Source organism: Canis aureus, chromosome 18 (assembly GCF_053574225.1).
Source record: "Canis aureus isolate CA01 chromosome 18, VMU_Caureus_v.1.0, whole genome shotgun sequence".
NCBI lineage: Eukaryota > Metazoa > Chordata > Mammalia > Carnivora > Canidae > Canis > Canis aureus.
Genome location: NC_135628.1, coordinates 42,701,686 through 42,721,961, shown reverse-complemented (window position 1 = coordinate 42,721,961; position 20,276 = coordinate 42,701,686). Strand labels below are relative to the sequence as shown.

Here is a 20,276-nt window from a genome sequence, read left to right as displayed (position 1 = left end):
TTTTTCACTGAGTCCTAAAACTAATGAACTAGAATATATCTTATTCTTTGAACATCTCACTGGGTTAATATATTTAACTATATATAGTTCCAAAACTGTGTTCCAAAAACTCTAATTCTGGCCTTTTTCTTTTAAAGTAAGTAAATTCTACACACAATGTGGGCCTTGAACTCACAACCCTGAGATCAAGAGTCTCATGCTCTACTGACTGAGCCAGCCAGATGCCCCCCTCGCAATTTTCATATGGAAGAAATGCAACTGCTTAATAAACTTTAACAGTGTGATGACTTAAATCAAGCAGGAAGATGACTCTTGATACCTTTATGGTTTCAGTGGGCACTCCCGGCTCTGGGACTTTATCCAAATAAGTGGTCAAGTCTTGATCAACATGTTCAAACACTAATGTTAGTTTCGTTTCTCTGTCTGTTCGTGACACTGTGCATACATCAAACAATCTAAAAGAAAAAAGAAAAGAGACATTAAGTATATAGCAATAAGCAAAGAACTTGTATGTCTTAACACATATCCGGCAATTCGATCATACAATGAGAAAAAAATACCAGTGTTGATCATTCCTTGTGATAATATGGAAGGATGCCTAATGGGATTTGATATTTTAATAGCAATATGAGATTCAGGAGAGAAGCACTTAGGTAAATAATGACAAAATCCACAGTGGCAAAGAGAAAACAACAAGACCAGCATAAGAATGTCTGCCTGGAGAGTTTCCTTAGTTAAGAACTTACATACAACTATTTGCCAACGGAGATAGTTTAAAAAACTGCAGCCTAGGAAAAATATGGTTCTTCTTTGCACACAGTTCAAGAATTATTAGAGACCAATTAAGCATTCTTTGGAGATGCTGGACTCCACAATGAAGATTTTCCTGGATTTTTTTTTTTTTGAGGATTTTATTTATTTTATCATGAGAGACACACAGAGAGAGGCAGAGATATAGACAGAAGGAGAAGCAGGCTCCCTGCAAGAGAGCCTAATGGCGGACTCGATCCCTGGATCCCGGGATGATGCTTTGAGCCAAAGGTAGATGCTCAACCACTGAGCCACCCATGCATCCTGATTTTCCTGGAATTTAAGGTGTTACAAACATGCCTGTGAAAATAAAGATGGTGAAATAAAGAGAAATTTGGTTTATTTCTAAGAGAGACTTCTCATCCTGGAAAGGGCAAAATTTCTTGGTTTAAAAATTCCAAATATCATGCTAATTAAAACGGAAACTTCAACATTTTGGGGGGAGAGAGGTGGCATTTGAAACTGCATTAGTCAGCTACATCACCCTTAAGTGATAAAGACAGATTAGATTAACAAACTATAATTAAATTGGTATGGGCAGAATCTAATAATCTTCCACAAAATTCTACAACTAATTCAAAATTCAAGTTTTAAAAGCAAAGCCTTCAGGAATCAGAAGCATTTTCAAGCCCAAGGACAAATTTTTCCTTACTTTCAATCACACACAGCACACTACCCAGCACGAGATGCTCACCACATGTTTGAATAATTAAACAAACCACCCCTAAACAAGCCGTAAGAAAATCCGACAAGAATGTAATATAAATACTAAGCAATGGCTAATAAAATGCTATTCATAGTCTTTTCTTTCATTTTTAAAAACTGAATAAACACTCATTTCAAAGAAACTATTGATAAAAGTGCATAAAACCCATCACTAAAATGCAACGTTCTCAATTATGTACTTTGTATATTGACCTCTGTTGAATTTTTAACTTCAAATTGGTTCACCATGACACCCTACTGCATTTCTGGGCTAAACGGGGCCCCACAATATTGGGTACTTCTCTGTAAATCTAAACTAAACGTTAAAATAAACTAAAGAACATTATAATTAAGTTAAATCTGTTGAGATGAACACCACCACCACTAACCTCACATACTTCACAGCCAGATCCATGCTACTTTTTAATTATAGGCAGTCTGGGATGAGTTCTACAACTCCACTAAAATCAATTAAGACCAGCTGAATTTCTTCTTGTATTTACTTCGAAATATTCTGATTTCTAAGTTTTAAAGATTTTATTTTTATTTATTTGAGAGAGAGCGTACACATGCTCACATGTGCCTCTGAGCAGGGGGAGGGGGCAAAGGGGGACGAAGAAAGAACCTAAAGCAGACTCCATTGTTGAGCCCAACTGGGGTTAGATCCCAGCTGAAATCAGAGTTGGAAGCCCAACTGACTGAGCCACCCAGGTGCCCCGATTTCTAAGTTTAATCATTTACTTCAAAACTGGATTTTTTTTTTTTGAAATTTCAAAGTCTTCTGATGACACTAATGTGACTTATTCTGGAAAATTACTCTGATAAAATTAAAACTCCTAATAAATTCATTAAAGATAATGCCATTAATCATATGAATGTCATGCTATGACAAATATGATTACTATCATGCATGAATTTGATGCCTGGATGTTTATCAAAACAACTCTTTCAGTTTGGTAAAGTGAGGCAATTACCATTTATTCATAGGCTTCTTTGAACCACCCTCTTTCCATTAAAAAAACCCACACACTCTGCCAGCTTCACTGTTTTCTTCCTCTTGAAGAAAAGAGTTCCACAAACACCAACCTTCTTTCTACAGGTTACTTCTATTTTTGTAATGAAATAAAACAGCAGTGAATCATAAATGACATATACTAAATTCAAATACAAACATGGGAACTGCACCATTACAGTTGTGCTTCTTTAACATTGCTTTTAAATGTTTTCCATTATAATTAATACATTTCCTCCATGAAAAAAAAATGTATTTTTTATCACTGCCTCAGGTCAACACTGATTTTAGTAACTCCAGTTCTTACTGCACTTATAGTTTGTGATATATATAAGATACTTTAGTAATTTCCAAAAGAAAACAAAAAGTTTGAGAAGGACATAACTGGAGAATAAAAATGATCATAAAAACTGCTGAACCAAAAGGTCACCTGCTTCTAAACCGTTGTTAATTGCTTAACAGTCCTGGCAGTATGCTTTGTTGCTTCATTTTCCTGAAAGCATGTTTTCAAACACTCTTTGTAGGACACAATTCAAGAATAACATCTAACCCACACAAGTTATTTTCCTCAAACCTATATCATTCTCTTCAAAATAAGAAAACTCACTGATGGAACGAACCTGAAACAATTAGACTCCACACCTGAGAGAGACAAAGGTGAGCTCATGGAAGCCACTGCCAATTGTTCTACATGATAAGCCATGGAGAAAAGGCACGGATTTTAATTGGCAATTTTTATTAAGATTTATCTATTTGAGAGAGAAAGAGAACATGTATGAGCAGGGGAAGGGCAGAGAGAGAGGAAGGGGCAGGCTCCCCACTGAGCAGGGAGCCCGATATAGGGCTCGATCCCAGGACCCTGGGATCAAGACCTGAGCTGAAGGCAAATGCTTAACTGATTGAGCCACCCAGGCAACCCTTTATAATTGGCAATTTTTTAAATGTGGAATTTTAAAGAGGCATGTGTGACAGTGCATACCATAAAACATTCCCGTATAAATTTTAATGGATATAATTATTTTATTCTTCTAGGTTACAAAAAGAATGGTGTTCGGTTGAAGTGTCTCATGCTGGTTCAAGAAGGTGGTATTATTTGTCGGGGAGGTCTTCCTGAAATTTTTAAAACTTTATTTTACAAGTGGAAATCACATATTTCATTTTGTATTAACATTTCTTGCCTACAGATTAATTTAGATATTCATATCATCAAAGCAAAAAATCATCAGAGTAGAATATCAGCACAGCATAGTAACATCCTACTGATAATGGCTATACATGCATGTTTTTTATTGGTCTCCAAGCTACCGGGAGTTTATTTAACTAAGGCTCTCTAAGCTTACATTATTTGTATGCAACTCTAGAGAAAGCCAGTTTATCAATTTATAATTTAGTGATTGTGACCATGGCAAATGACACTCTTCTAGTGAATAAATACATGTCAGTCATTGCAGAGGTAATTTAAGTATCTTTTATGCCCCAAATACAGGACAACTATGTAAATGTCTAGAGAATCAAATTTAAATGAAATATTCAGAAGGTAGGGATCCCTGGGTGGTGCAGCGGTTTGGCGCCTGCCTTTGGCCCAGGGCACGATCCTGGAGACCCGAGATCGAATCCCACGTCGGGCTCCCGGTGCATGGAGCCTGCTTCTCCCTCTGCCTGTGTCTCTGCCTCTCTCTCTCTCTCTCTATCATGAATAAATAAATCTTTAAAAAAAAAAAAAAGAAATATTCAGAAGGTAATTCATATGATGGGTATGATCTAGATGACCTTAGCCTAAATATATTCCTTGCTCCACATTGTACAGTGACTCCAGATACATATTCCACAGATGCAATGGTTTCTTTTCCTTGGTCAATGCAGAAATAAAATTTGTACTTCCTGAAAGCACCTTTATCTGTTTATCCATGAAGACAGCTTCTCTTTGTTTGCCTTTGTCTTATTCTGAATATATAATTCACAGGTTTACAAACTTTTCCAATCTCTTCATTTCAGCTTTTATTTCATCAGGTAACATTTGAGAGGACATTTTAATTTTTATAGGTTAACTATTTTAAATTCACTGTTAGCCAAGTTAATAGTAGTGGATAGTTTTCTTGTAGAGAGTGATTCTAAACAGTGAGTAGATGTCTACTAGCTCTCATCAATTGGCTGTACCTCCTGTCCTTTTCCCTATATTTGAGAACTACGCATTTCATTGTCCATGGCCTCAGGCAACAGGGCACAAAGAATAACTGGAAAGAAAAGAAATATAGCATCAAATTGGTTGTTTCTTCCCAGCCCTCCCCCAAAAGGCCAAAACATTTCAGTAGCTAAGTTTTCTTAACTAGACTGAAACATGTGTGGGACACCTGGTGGCTCAGTGGTTGAGCATAAGCCTTAGGCTCAGGCATCATGATCCCAGGGTCCTAGGATCAAGTCCCACTTCAGGCTCCCAAAAGGGAGCCTGCTTCTCCCTCTGCCTATGTCTCTGCTTCTCTGTGTGTCTCTCATGAATAAATAAATAAAATCTTAAAAAAAAAAAGAAACATAAGCTTAAGGGGGAATTACTGATTTAGTTGAAGGGAAAAAGCAACAAGTAACATAGTATTTTCAAAAAGTGTAACAATTCTGTGAAGATTATATATCAATTAATGTTGCCCTAAGCTCTGCCAGTTTTTAAATGATTTTTTTTTTAATTGCACAGCAATAGGTTTAAACTCAGGAAATAAGATACAGGTCAGTCCATTATCCACATATCTCAGCCATGATGTCTTCCAAGCTTTCACCAGAATCTTCCACAGTTACCTCAGGGACAGAACCTTCTTTTTGGGAATTGTATATGCTACAGCCATATACACTTACCTTCAGGTAAGTCAGGAACTGAACTTGAAGAATTTTTCAGTTCTTCTTCTGAAACCTAAGATACCAACTCAATACCTCATCCCTGTCTTCATGTATTATCTCTTCTTCTTCTTGAACAACCGACTTCCTGTTCTTATATTCTTCCTGCTACTTCCTGCAATTTCTGTCAACACACTGAGGATTTGACTTCATGGACCCAGTAGGGAAAAAAAATCCTGCACTGCATTATATCCAAGGTAAAAACTAACAGTACTAAAGTTTAACAGAAACTTTAAAACATTTTGTATCAAGATCCCAACCATCATTCCCACAGTGGTAGAAGACTGGCTGCACACACACTTCTCATTTGAGAGTCTTTTCATCAATATTTGCAGCAATTTGGTGGAGCACCCGCAAAATAAACAGATTCCCCAGGAATTATGAGCTGAAACTGCGTTTTCATTGACCCCAGACTTCATCCACATTTGCCCAAGTTCATTACAAGCTGTGTTTATTGTCATCCGAACTTCAAAAACTGTCCACACACCTAAGAAGTAGGTCAATGGCTTTTCCCTCCTCTAATCCACCATTACTTATTCTATCCATGAAATGTTGAAAGTTTTCTACTGAGGTCATATTGTAGTTGTGTGCTTTATAAAGAACATCAGGGTTAATGTTCCTCAAAGCATATTCTGCTACTTGAACTTTACTTAATCCTGCTTGACTGGAAGTTGGGAAAAAGGTTTATTCATATTGGCCAGTTCCTTCTTGTCATAGTCAAAGAGTAGCAACTTAACCAATGCCACATCAGCAGTCACGCTACCAACTCCACCAACACCTATCATTGCTAAAGCAAAGGTATGGAGGTCCTCGCAGTTGCTTCTAATTCCCATTCATTTCAGTGCCATTAGGCAGCTATAGGGACTAGAGTCCACCACCTCCAGGCTCAGCTTCTTTTCTTTTCTTTGATTTTTTTTTTAAAGATTTTATTTATTTATTTGACGAGAGAGAAAGAAAGAGCACACTGGGGCGAATAGCAGAGGGAGAGGGAGAAGCAGGCTCCTGCTATTGAGCAGGGAGCCCAATGCAGGGCTCAATCCCAAGGACCCTAGGATCATGACCTGAGCCAAAGACAGAGGCTAAACTGACTGAGACACCCAGGTATCCCCAGGTCCAGCTTCTTGATGAGAAGTCCACCCACAGCCAGTCCACCCACAGCCCGACTTCCCTCCCTGGCCAGTTCCCACTCCAGCTCCTCTACCCAATGCTACAGCCACTCCCTAGACTTGGCCATGGCTGGGGCCCTGGGAAAGTGCTCCTATGTCTCTGTCGCTACCTTGGGCCTTGAGTGCCTTGCAGCCATCCCTCCCCTCAGAACCAACCCTCTTAGCTTCCTCTGTCTTCAAGTCTTGGGAGTCAGGCCACAGTAAAGCCTCAGTCATCAGTGTCTGGAGCTGGAGGCCCATGATGGTGCCTTTCCAGGTGGTTAGGGTGCTAATATTAATTTCATCTGGAAAACGCAGCATAATACTTTCTCCTTAGAAATTCACAAGTGGGGGCACCTGGGTGGCTCAGGTCGTGATCCTGGGATTGAGTCCCGCATGGTGCTCCCTGCAGGGAGCCTGCTTCTCCTTCTACCTATGTCTCTGTGTCTCTCATGAATAAATAAATAAAATCTTAAAAAAAAAAAGAAAAAGTAAAAGAAAGAAATTAACAAGTGACATCAAGGGAACTAGAGGTCCTGGGAGGACCTGTAGGATACCTGCCTCTTTTGGCTCCAATGTTCATGGTCAATATCTTACAGAGCCAGGACTCCATAGAAGACATTTTGGGAAATACTGATATACATTAAAATACAAAATTCAGTCTGACTTGTTAATGAACATTATCACTATAAAAAATAAGTTATATTAGTCATAATGTATAGGAAATGCATTTGAATCAACAATATAAATACAGGCATCCCCCCAGTTTTCGAAAGTTTGTGCCACTTCACTTTCACATCACACCACCGCACTTTTACAAAAGTCCTACATTAGTACACCTGTTTTTGTTAAGCAAAGAAACCAGAAAGAGGATTTTTGCTTTTAGGGAAAAAGAAAAAAGTGAAAATAGCATTCAATACTTGTTTTGTAATGAGCCTTTATAGAGGCAGCATGCACCCCAAACAGTGAGGCACCCCCACAAGCTCCTTCCTCACAACTATACTCAGCCTCTAGGCACAACCCGCCTTAGCTTTGAACGGTCTCTGTGAGCATGTGTGCTTTATCTCATTTTATTTTGTGCACCCACTAGCAACATGTGTCCTAGGGTACCAGAAAAGCCTAGGAGAGGTTATTTTTTTGGATCTGGGAACACTCAAAAATTTTTCCATATAAATTAATGGTAATTGCTTCTTTACTTTACACCATTTCAGCCTACAAAAGGTTTCATAGGAACATTCTACTTTCAAATAGCAGGAAAGGCCTGTATTCATCTTAGGAATTTTAGAACATAATATTTATGATGCTTTTTTGTCTACAATGACTCCCTCTGGAATTGCCCCAAATCAAATAAATAATAGTCAATGTGGTGGGCAATAAAGAGAACATAGATGTTTTAATATAACAAATAAGTCTCACATAAAGCAACTGAGCGAAACAAGAACTGAAATCCCTGGTATTTGGCAGGAGGTTAACAATCTGTAATATATTTATATAAATCAATGAGGAATGTGACCAAGCTGCCTATAACCCCTACACTTGCAAAACAAAAGAGCCAGACAGGTCTGAACATTAGAATATAAACACTGGAAAATAACTGTATGATTCTTTGTGTTGACCAACATCTTAAGACTTTTGAAAACTTTTTTTTTTTTTTTGCTATTCAGTAAACTAATAAAAATACCATTTCAATGATTGTGTGATTGCAATTCCATAACAGAAACATAATCACACCATGTTGAATATGAACAAAATAGATGTCTTCTGGAGGAAGTCAAAACTACCATTCAATATGCATCTACTAGAGCTTAGTTTAATGTGATCCAAGTGAATGTTCAGAAAGAAGTGAAAAGTGGTTCTCAGCATTCGCTAACTATGAATCCAGTTTAGCTATGCAAAAAGCAATCCAAAAAAGCCAGATACATCATTACCATTTTACAATTAAGTCAGCCAAGCCCCTCACTATCCCATAAAGTAAGTTATCTCCCTGTCTCAACAGTCCTGACCCCTCAGCTGTAGAGCAGAGAGCAGCACTTGAGGTCCAGCATAGCACTCAAGCTTTCCAGTTGTCCTAGTGATGTAATTATCTCATAACAAAATATCTCCGTGAATTAACTCTGCATCCTATCCATTGTAATTCTTAATGACTGCTTCCTGTTCATGTTTTCCATTTAACTTGCTATTCTGGATCTATTGCATAGGCAAGTTGCCTTCATCTAATGGATGGGATTACATCCAATAGATTTGGGATTTCCAAAGATTACAATTTACAAAGGTCTCCCAAACAACATGCTTTGTAAACACAAGCCCTGCCTTTCTTTTTTGGTTATAATAAAAGGGAAATCTGTATTATTTGTTGTGATTAAACTTTGACCTGTCACAGGAAGTTCTACGAGGATTTTTTTTCCTGTCACTTTTTTTTCATACCCTTGAATGTTTGGACATCAAATAGTTCAAGAGCTGAGAGATGTCTGGCACAGCTGCCTAAGGGCGCTAAACAAAATTTTATTTGAACAACAGCCAGTCCTTGGAATTGAGAAGAATTCTTTTCTCTCTCTTTCTCTATAGTCCATGAAGTACACTCTGTGCCTATAGCTTGCACGCACACAAGGTTATGTTCATGCATCCCTCTTGCCCTGCACTACTGGATACTGGCCAGGGTATTCTCCATTTGTTCATTAAATATGGACTGTGTGTGCACTTGTTCTAAACCAATACTGAATGGTGTAACTCCAGAGGTATTTGCCACCAACAAAAATGAGAATGCTGCTAGAAGGAACTTGCCACTTCAGCAGCATCCGTAAACATTTATGAGTACCTACCATGTGCAGGTGCGGTACTAAGTTTTAGAAATTCCAGTACATCTAAGATGGATATGATCTTTAAGAGCTTTACTATCTAGCTGAGAGAGAGGAGACTGATATACAAAACTGTAAGTAATGCATCTGGCTAAGTATTAATTTGAAATAAATTCTATAAATATAACATGAAACTTTATCACATCAAAGTGAATTCATTCTACATCCTAATATTCGGTAGACATCTGTGATGTGTCTGCTTTTGCAACACCTATTACCTCTTCCATAAGCCATATTCTCATTTTTTTGTTGAGGAACTACTCCTATTCAGGCAATATAGTTTGGGGGCATGAGTGCAGTATGGCATGTAACCTACCCCACAGAGTGACACACTGATTCAGGGATGGAGAGGACCATATGACTCAGTCCCAGGACTTTTACTAGAACTTCTGGGAGAGTAGAGCTCTTTTTATTCTGAGATTACCAAACTGGCAACATATAAGCTTGCAGGTGCCGATGGCTGTCTTTGCAACCACTTTAGTGAGGATATCATGGAATGCAGCCAAACGGGAAAGAGAGCCAAGGCAGAGAAATGATAGGCAAGAGATTCTAGACGCCACTGGTTAAGCACTGGCCCCACCTGTGCCAACATAACCCTGGATTTATTAGTTATGTTAGCCAGTAACATCACTTTTATGTTTACCCAGTTTGAGCGGGGCTTTTATCACTTACCAAAAAAAAACCAAAAACAAACCCAAAATTGTCCCAAGACATTTATACGTATCTTGAAATGGTTAAATGATTTTGAAACATCAATATCTGACTTCAAATATGTTTTACATTTAAGACAAAATGAATTAAGGTCAAGCATATAAATAGTAGTAGTTTCCTCTAGGTGACTGAACAAACCCTGACTTGCTGGGAGACAATTTCCTTTAAATGATCCCTCGATGAGCTGGTCCATTGGGCAAGAGTAACTGACAGTCCCAGAGCAGACTAATTCATCTCTCCCAAGAAGGCACACAGCTTCCTCCCAGGATTCCTATTGGAGGTTCTTGGTCTGACTGCAGAAACATTTTGTGGAGAAAAAGTGGAGAAAGGCAGAAGACACACAGACAAGTTTAGAGCAAAGAGGAATATATAAGCTAGAACAGGAAAGGACTCGGTGGGGTAAGAGGAAGTGAGGAAGAGGCAAGGAGAAGTATTTAAAAATAACACAAATATAGTTTAATTTAAAGGCTGAATCCGAATGCTCAGAGATATGTTCTCCTAGAACCCTGAATTAAGCAACCTCACTACCTATTGCTGAAAAGGGGACATGCACAGATGACCCTCGGGCAATGCAGAGTTTAGGGGTGCTGACCTCTTCGCAGTCAAAAATCCATGTGTAACTTTTGATTTCCCCCAAATTTAACTTCTAACAGTCTGCTGACCAGAGGCCTTACTGAGAACATAGTCGATTAACACATATTTTGTGTGTTAAATTTATTATATATTGAATTTTTTAAATAAGGCAAGCTGGTGCTCACTTGTGCAGTACATATACCAAAACTGGCCCCGATGCAAATTTGACAAACGTTCCGTATTTTTAAAAAATAAAATAAAATAGAGTAGAGCAAAGAAAATGTTATTAAGAAAATCATAAGGAAGAGAAAATACATTTACAGTACTCTATTGGAAAAAATCTGCATACATATAAGTGGTTATAGGCATTCAAACCTGTGTTATTCAAGGGTCAAGAGATATGTCAAGTCATAACTATAAAGCAGGGACATCTCTGTTCATGCTGTTAAGTTTAAGGCTACCATCATTTGACAAATGAATGAGAAGTCAACATCTTTTATTTACTAAATCACTTGATTCTTTATAGCCTTAAAGAGAGTGTTCAAAAGAAAGCTTCATGGTTCATCTTCCTCTAGTCTATCTTTAGAGTTTCTACTAATCTGGTTTTAGCTTATATCAACATATATGTGGCAATCTGGATCTATGAGGTAATATCTTTGCATCCACTAACCACAAAATGTCTCATAAGTTAAATGGGAATCCCCCAAATTGGGCAAGTTTACAAGATATGGCTTGCACTAAAGTAAATATTTAAAACAGAGCAAACAGTAAAACTCGTATATATGGAAACACACTTGTACCATATGACAGCACAAAATCGGTATACTATTACCTAGCCTCTAAATTAGCTACGTGGAAGTTCTAATCGGAATATGTGGTGTCTATAAACTATTCTGCTCATATTCAAGATGAATTCCTGAAATGGACATTAAACAACAGAATTCAAACTTCTTTCATAGTCCTACAGCAAGCACTAGAGGCACTCTTACATTATCAAACAGTTCTTTATATTGCATTTTGTCTGAATGAAAGGCAAAGAGAAGAATGAAGTAGTAGCATCATTCTGTTATGCTAACTATATGCTATTATGGGAAGAAGGAAACACTACTTTAAAGCTCAAACAAATGAGGAAATCATAAAAACCTATTTGTTCTCTTATAGGGCAGAGAATGGTAGTAGAGGTGAAATATTCGACAAATGCATTCTAAGTCATCATGCAAATCACTATCTACCCAAAGTCGAGGGACAGAAAACACAGGTAGCTAAGCAATGCTGAGTTGCTGTTTTTGCTGAGTCTAGTTCCAATACAAAATAGTTTTGTAAGTTCAAAAAGAATAGAAAGTCATTTCTACAAAGGGAAGAAACCTGCAAATTGAGAAAATTCAGGAACATTCCATATGGATTGTAATAAACACCATTTGGGGCAACCCCAGCTACAGGGCAGGAATGAGATACTAACTACTCTTTTACTTGTTGAGATCTCCACCAAGACTCAATCACCTTATTTACACAACAGTCAGCTTCCATCAGCCACTTGACAAACATAAATATGTTGGTCAAAATTAGGGCCTGACATGAGTGAAAGGATTAAGAGACCCCAAAATCTGTGGCATTTGGTGTGAAGGTCATGGGCCCCAAGTCTTAAACCCCATTGACAGGTCAGAGGTTACAGATTAGCCATCTAGAGATAGCCAGCCTTAAACTGGAAGTGCCTCTCTACATTTCTGTTTATCCTGTTATTTTGATTCTCCAGGGCCCCTGGCACAACATCTAACTCATAGCAATGGTGTTCAATAAATGTTTGCTGAATGAATTAGACTTTCAGAACTGTAACTCAGAGAAAAGTCACCAGCAAAGTAAAAGAAGATCTTCGGAGATGTCATTAGGAAAAAAAGCATGGCAACTGAGGTAAAGTGAGGAGATGCGCTAGAAAGTTGCATTTATTAACTAACTCGGTTAGTTTGTTCCCTATCTACTAGCCACTTCTACATGTGTGGGCTTTTTTAGTTTTCACAACAACAACTCTATGAGATGGTGCTCATTTTATGATAAAGGAACAGATGTATGTCATCAAGAGTTCACTGCAGTATCATTCATAACAGCTAAAAAAAGTAGAAATGACTCAAGTGTCCATCAACTGATACATGCATAAACAGAAGATGGTATATCCATATAATGGAATATCATTTGATAATAAAAAGGAGTGAAGTAGAACATGGTATGACAAGGATAAATCTTGAAAAGGGTATGCTAAAGTGAAAACAGCCAGTCATGAAAGGCCACGAATTGCACAATTTCTTTTATATGAAAGGTCCGGAGTAGATGGATCCATAGGTATGGAAAGGAGATCAGTGGTCGCCAAGGGCTGGAGGTGGTGGGGCAGGAGAGGAAGAGAAGATGACCAGTAATGCAACTGGGGTATCTTTGGGGTGATAAAATGGTCCAAAATTAGATCATGGTGATGGTTGGACAACTCAGTTAATAGACCAAAACCACTGAACTGTTGATACAGATAAACTTGATGGTATATAAAGTGTATCTCAATAAAGCTGTTTAAAAACAAAAGGAGGAGGGGCACCTGGGGGCTCAGACGGTTAAGCATCTGCCTTAGGCTCAGGTCATGATCTCAGGTCCTGGAATCAAGCCCAGCATTTTGGGCTCCCTGCTCAGCAGGAATCTGCTTCCCCCCCACTCCATTCCCCCTGCTCACGGGGTCTCTCTCTTTCTCTCTGTCTCTCAAATAAATAACAATAAAATAAAATAAAATAAAACAAAATAAAAACAAAAGGAGGAAAGAAATAGCCAAAGAGAGGTTTAGTACTTTGCCTAAAGCACAGGACAGTAAGCAGTGGAGATAGGATCTGAAGTCAGACTGTCTGGTTTCCTAACCATTGTGAAATGCTACCTCTGCAGCATTTGGGTCAAAGACCTATCTATGGCAAAGGAGACACACTGGCTTACAGGAGCTGTAGTAATGCCAACTCCCAAATGTCTTTGGTAAACCTGGATACAGCAGTCTATGCTTTCACATGCTGGAGTGAAAAACAGAAATGTTCGGAAAATTCACAGGAAAAATCAAGTTGGAGACTATTGATCCCCTAGGCCTTCTCACATCCTTCCCTTAACTAGTTAGAAAAAGAACACACTTCAGTTCACCCAACAGAGCTAGAAAAAGATATCCTGATCTCAAAAACACAGAGTTAAATGATATTTTTGAAAGGAAAGTCAACAGCTCTGGCTTGAGTCAGAAAGAGTGCTGGATTCTGGAAAACTTCCAACATTCAGTTCTGTCTCCATTTCTGACCTGTAAAAGCCCTGTTCTCCAGCTCTGGGTCTCTCTTGAGGAAAAACGACGAATCCGCCAAAACGAGGCAGCTGTCTGTGCTGAAGACTGTCTGCTGGGTCTTAGGAGAAAACTAACCAAACTGTACCTACACCATCAGCCAAAAATCTTTCATAATCACATCCTTATGAGGTGAGTAAATTCATCCCAGCGCTAATTCACTCAGGTATTTAGGATTAGGTTTGTATCTAATAAAACAACCACTGAAGGTAGCTCCTTTAAAGGAAACATAAATGACTGTAAACGTATGAGAAAAATATAGTAGCAACTTAATGAAATATAAATGAAAACACCAGCAATATACTACTTAAGCCCTTCAAACTGGGTAATGAATTTTTAAATGATAAAATGGCATAGTGTCTGTGAGGGTTTGTGAAATGGACCCACATCACTGTGGAGTACAAACTGGTAAAAATAAAAAACAAAAACAAAAAACACAACAAAAAACAACAGTAACAAAAACTTTCTGGAGAGTCATCTAGCAAGACCGGTAGATAGGTACATAAATAGATACATAGCTCACACAGCCTTTAAAAAGATGATTCAGATTCATATTTACTGAACATAGAAAGGCATTCATAATATGTTATTAAAAGAAAATGCAGGTTTCAAAAGAATATGTGCAGTTTGATTCCACATACATAAACAAAATGGCAGAAAGATAAATCAAGATGCTAACAGTGGTTATCTCTGAGTGATGAGATTACTGAGTTGTGTTTCCTGTTATTTGCCTATTTCTAGACTTTCTACACTGAGAACTTAACTTTTTAAAAGATTTTATTTATTTATTCATGAGAGACATAGAGAGAGGCAAAGACAAAGGCAGAGGGAGAAGCAGGTTCCCTGCGGGGAGCCTGATGCAGGACTCTGCAGGCCCTCAGGATCAGCCCTGAGCAGAAGGCAGATGCACAACCACTGAGCCACCCAGGCGTCTCAAGAACTTACCAATTTTTAATAATAAAAAAAATCACCATTTGAAAAACAAGAATTATAAAAGCTTCTTTTCTTATTTAAGGTTTCTTCCTTTCATGACTTGAATACTTTTCTTCAATCTGCTCCTTCCTCTATGTTACTGAGAAAAATCCTGATCCTCAGTCCTGAAGTGGGAAGTTTTAAAAATTAAATATAAGTTCTTAAACTTGTTCTAGGAGAAAAAAATAATATGTATGCATTACTACCTCACTGAAGGTTATGTATGGAACAACTCCATAAAAAAGCATGTAGGAAAAATAAAATTACTTTTCTGATGCCTAGCTAATTGTTAGGTCACAAAAGTAACAGAATTACCATGAAATAAAAGAGAAATGATGACAGCTTACAAATTCTTCAAATTACTCTAATGTTTATCATACAAGCCAAAGAAAAATCCTGCATGGTAGAATTATGGAATTTTCAAAGTATGGGGAAATATAAAGATTATCTGGTTCTGTACACTGTACAGACAAAGAAACACAGGCCAAAAGAATGCAGACAGGCAAAGCAACTGAAAGAATAAGACACCTGGGTCTCCTAAGAATTCAGAGCCCTTTCTAATATAATGAAGTATACCCAAAAGAACCAAAGAACAACAGCATGTTTTTTTTTAAAGTCATTATAAAAATTACACCTAACCTTACATTCTATTTTTTTTTTAAGATTTATTTATTTATTAGAGAGAGAGAGACAGCAAGCCCGCACATACGTGTGAGTGAAGCCAGGAGAAGGGGCAAAAGGGCAAAGGGCAGAGAGAGAATCTTCAAACAGACTTCTACCTGAGAGCAGAGCCCGATGTGGAGCTTGATCCCAGGACCCTGAGATCGTGACCTAAGCTGAAATCAAGAGTTGGCCACCCAACCGACTGAGCCACTCAAGCACCCCTAATATCTTACATTTTAAAATTGGATCTGTTGAAACAAATTTCCAGGAACTACTATGTTAAGAACTGAAAAAAATATCTATAAATATATTTTAAGGACACCATCAGGAAACTATATGAAAAGATAAGCAAAGAGAACATAGTTGGAAATGTTAAAAGAACTGATAGCTCTATCAACTATCAAACTTAGGTATCTGAAAATAGGTTGTTCTGTTCAGATGTAAAAATGTATAATATTAAGTTATGATTTAGTATGCCTAAAAAGCAATTTTATTTTAGAGTTTAATCTTTGTTCTAGGAATATTTCATATAATAAGGTAAATATTACATGGTGTTGATAGCAATTAAAAATTAAAGGAGATAAGAATTTGAAAATGTAGCTCTAACTATATGTCCCCCAAGGAAGAACTTTTCTTTTGCAAAGAACCATAGGAACAACTCATACTGAGATTCTATCGGGCAACTATCCACATGAGAATTTTCTTTTTTTACCTATTGTAAGCCCTCAAACTATTTTTAAAAATCAAAGTTTTTAATGGAATTCTCTGTAGCATGCATTAAACATTTTAACTTTTTACGCACAATATACTGATTGCGTTCTACTGATAGATAATTCACAGTCACTATTGTTATTATGAAATTATAATCATTTAATTCTGCTGCATGACTATGATCTTTTATTTGAGTGCTTTCTAGGCACATAAACATGAGACCAGGAGATCCACACTGAGACACATCATAAATCAAACTGTCAAAAAGCAAAAGAAGAATCTGGAAAGCAGCAAGGATTAAGCTACCTACCACCTACAAAGGAAACTCAGTATAATTAATAGCCAACATCTCATCAGAACCATGGAAGACAGAAGGCAGTGGATGACACATTTAATGTGCTGAAAGAAAAAAATACTGCTAACCAAGAATTCTATATCCAGAGAGACTATCCTTCAAAAATGAAGGTGAAATTAAGACCTGCTCAGATAAACAAAAGCTGAGGGAATTTGTTGCCAGTAGATCTGCCCTCGAAGAAATGCTACAGGGAGTCGTTCAGGTTGAAATGAAAGGACAGGAGACAGTAACTCAAAGCCACATGAAGAAATAAAGAACCATCGCAAAGGTAACTAACTACATAGATAAAAAATTTAGGGATCCCTGGGTGGCGCAGCGGTTTGGCGCCTGCCTTTGGCCCAGGGCGCGATCCTGGAGACCCGGGATTGAATCCCATGTCAGGCTCCTGGTGCATGGAGCCTGCTTCTCCCTCTGCCTGTGTCTCTGCCTCTCTCTCTCTCTCTCTCTGTGACTATCATAAATTTAAAAAAAAAAAGTTTAAAAGCCAGCATTATTGTAGTTTGGTTTGGGAAATCTTTTTTTCCTAATATGATTAAAAAGACAAATGCATAAGACAATAAGTATACATCTATGGTAAAGGTTGTACAATGTATAAAGATGAAATGTGTGACAATAATAGCAGAAAAGGTGATGGACAGAACTATACAGGAAAAAAGGTTTTTATACACTATAGAAGCCAAGTTGGTATTATTTAAAACTAGACTGTTTTAGGTTTAAGGTGTTAATTATAATCTCCAATGTAATTACTAAGAAAAAAAAATTTTTTTGAAACTATGTTCATGTCCTGAGAAATATTTTCTTGAATCTTCTAACATTTATGAGCTCTTAGAGTGAGCCCAGGACTGTACCTGAGACTTTACATATGCAAACCCACTGAATTCTTTTAATATCCCTATTAAGTGGGTATTATTATCCTCATTTTACAGATGGAGAAGCTGAGATAGACACAGTGATTTGTCCAGAGTGATATAACTCTAAGACACACAACGAGGATTTCAATTAGAACCTTCACATGCTTCTTTCTCCTTGATCTGGACCTCCAATATCTAGAATCTTGTGGTCCTATTCTCTTCTCACCCAATGCACCACCACCTCTGCTACATAGCCAATAACAAATGACAATTATCGCCCTCGTGGCCAAGGCTTCATATAATACCTAAAGGCTGCAAAATTCCCAACCTGTCTCTCTGAAACAGTTCTCTCCCCAAACGCCACACTAAGTCACCTCTTGGACAACTTTAACCAATATTCTGAATATTTCAATTTCAAAGTGTCTAGAACAGAGCTTATTCACATTGGTGAACCATACCACCAACCAACCAATTTTCTAAACCCAGAAACCTTCAAGTAATTCTAGGTTCTTCCATGACCCCATACATCTAATCAAGCACCAATTCCACCACCTAAATGTTTCAATATCCACTGCTACTTCCTGAGTTCAGGTACTCATCACTCTAGCCTAAACTTCTATAGAGGGCCCTTCCTGTTCCCTGCCTCATGGAGCCCCTCACTCTGGTCCATAAACCTCCCACAGTGTACACCTGATCATAATACCAAACAAATGCATTCAGCCAACAAATATTTACTCAATATTTGTCATTTTCTAGTATTGTACTGGGTGCTGGGGAGAGAACGATCAATAGATAAAACACATTTTCTTAAGCTGTTGAGAAAGCAGACATAAAAACATGAATATTAACTAATCTGGAAATGCTGAGGGAGAAATATATACAAGGCATTTTTAGAGTAATAAAGGAGGTACCTAACTCAGACTTGTAGTAAAGAATTTGTAGAGGAAATGACAACTGGACTTACACATGGGTTACCCAAGAAGCTGGTGAAGAAAGGGCACTCAAAACCAGGAGAAAGTATAAACACAGGACAGCAAGAAAGTATTCCCCTAGAGAAAGAAAAAAAAAAAACAAAAACAAAAACAAAAAAACCTTGTCTGCCACACAGAATTTTTTTTTCCTGTGGAAAATGGGTATATACTTATGATTTTTAAATAGCTCATTCTGGTGGGCATGGGTAAGAGGGGAACAGTAGCAAGAAGACCAGTCAGGAGACTGTTGCAGTTGTATAAGGAAAATAAAGAGGGCCTGTCCTAAGGAATTGGCAGCAAGGACGGAGAGGAGAGTACAGATTCCAGAAATATTTAGGAGGTTGAATTGGCAGGACTTGCTAAGTGTCTGAATGTGGCGGGGGTGGAGGGATGAGGAAGGAGAAGAAGCCAAGGATGACTCATAGGCTTTTGACTTTGGGGACTTGGTGCCACCCCATGAGATACAGCAGTGTTCCCAGACCTTTGGTTTTCAGGGAACTGTAAAATTTCCAACTAACTTTGGGCTCTGACAGAATGTTGTCAACTAAAGACATAAATACACCCTACCATCGACTATCAACATCATTTCATTAGAAAAAGCACATTTTAACACCCAAAATGTAAACAGATTTAGCTTTCTGAAAAATTCACCCACAGGGCCCTTATTTTTCTAATTTCATCACAGATGATAGAAAATTGGTACCAGGCCTCAGACGAAAACTGGGAAGCCCTGAGATGGAGATCTAGCAGAAGTCCATTCAGCAGTCAGATGAGGAGTTGAAGGCAGAAGAATAATACAGTCCGTGCTCTCACTAATTCTCTAGCCATAGAGACATCTCATATATAATAATGGTTGCAAAAGAGTTCAAGAGTTATGGAAGCCCTGCAGAAGAGGCACTCATATGCCTAGAGGGATAGTAGCTGGGGCACAGAATCTCAAAGGATGATCTGGAATTTGCCAGATAAACAAGGGAAGCTTGGTGTGATCCGGGCAGGAGGAATGGCATGTCCAAAGGTATGTAGGTATGCAGGAAAATTCATATTTGGGGAACTGTGGATAGTTTGGCATGGCTTGGTGATTATCTTGGAAAATGGCAAGAGAAGAGCTGGAAAAGTAAACAGAAGTGAAATTACGAAGGGGTTGGTAATACAGGCTAGGAAGTCTGGAAATCTTAGGAACACTGGGGAAGAACCAAAGGATGTTACAGTAGGCAACGCCATGGCCAGATTTACCACTTGGAAATACCACTCTGCCTGCAGAACAGAAGTTGGACTGTAGGGGAATAAAACTGGAGGTGAGGAAAACACGTTGAAAGTGTCTGCAAAAGCCCATGTAAGACATACAGATAGATTAAAGCAAGAGAAGCAGTAAAAAGAGAGACCAATACAACCAACAAATATTTACTGAGCTCCTACACTATTTCAGGCATATCAATGTCAATGAGACAAGATCCCTGCTCCCTTGGAGCTAATTTTCTGTTGTTGTTAAACAAAAAGAAAATCATACTTTACATAAATGTTTTACAGTCTAAAAATTTCACCATATATCAAATGCTTTCACAAGTCTCTAAGTATTTATGTTCATATATGATAAAACCATTTTTAAATTGCACTAAATTTACATAATTTATCAAACCATTTCCCTATTCTTGTAACATTGGCCCATTACCTTACGATAAATGTCTAAATAAGTGACACTGCAAAGATCAAAAGTTA

The 20,276-nt window shown here is 37.9% G+C and overlaps 1 protein-coding gene and 1 pseudogene across 5 annotated transcripts in view; both read right to left on the bottom strand.

Moving 5' to 3' along the window:
• Positions 1–20,276, bottom strand: part of CDK6 (cyclin dependent kinase 6) — a 245,799-nt gene that overhangs the window by 179,176 nt on the left and 46,347 nt on the right. For all 5 annotated transcript variants that reach the window (XM_077856956.1, XM_077856958.1, XM_077856959.1 and 2 more), the window contains exon 3: positions 320–455. In XM_077856956.1, coding sequence (XP_077713082.1) covers positions 320–455 — 136 coding nt within the window. The remainder of the gene's footprint in view (positions 1–319; positions 456–20,276) is intronic.
• On the bottom strand, positions 4,854–6,273 carry LOC144288922 (ubiquitin-like modifier-activating enzyme 5 pseudogene; annotated as a pseudogene).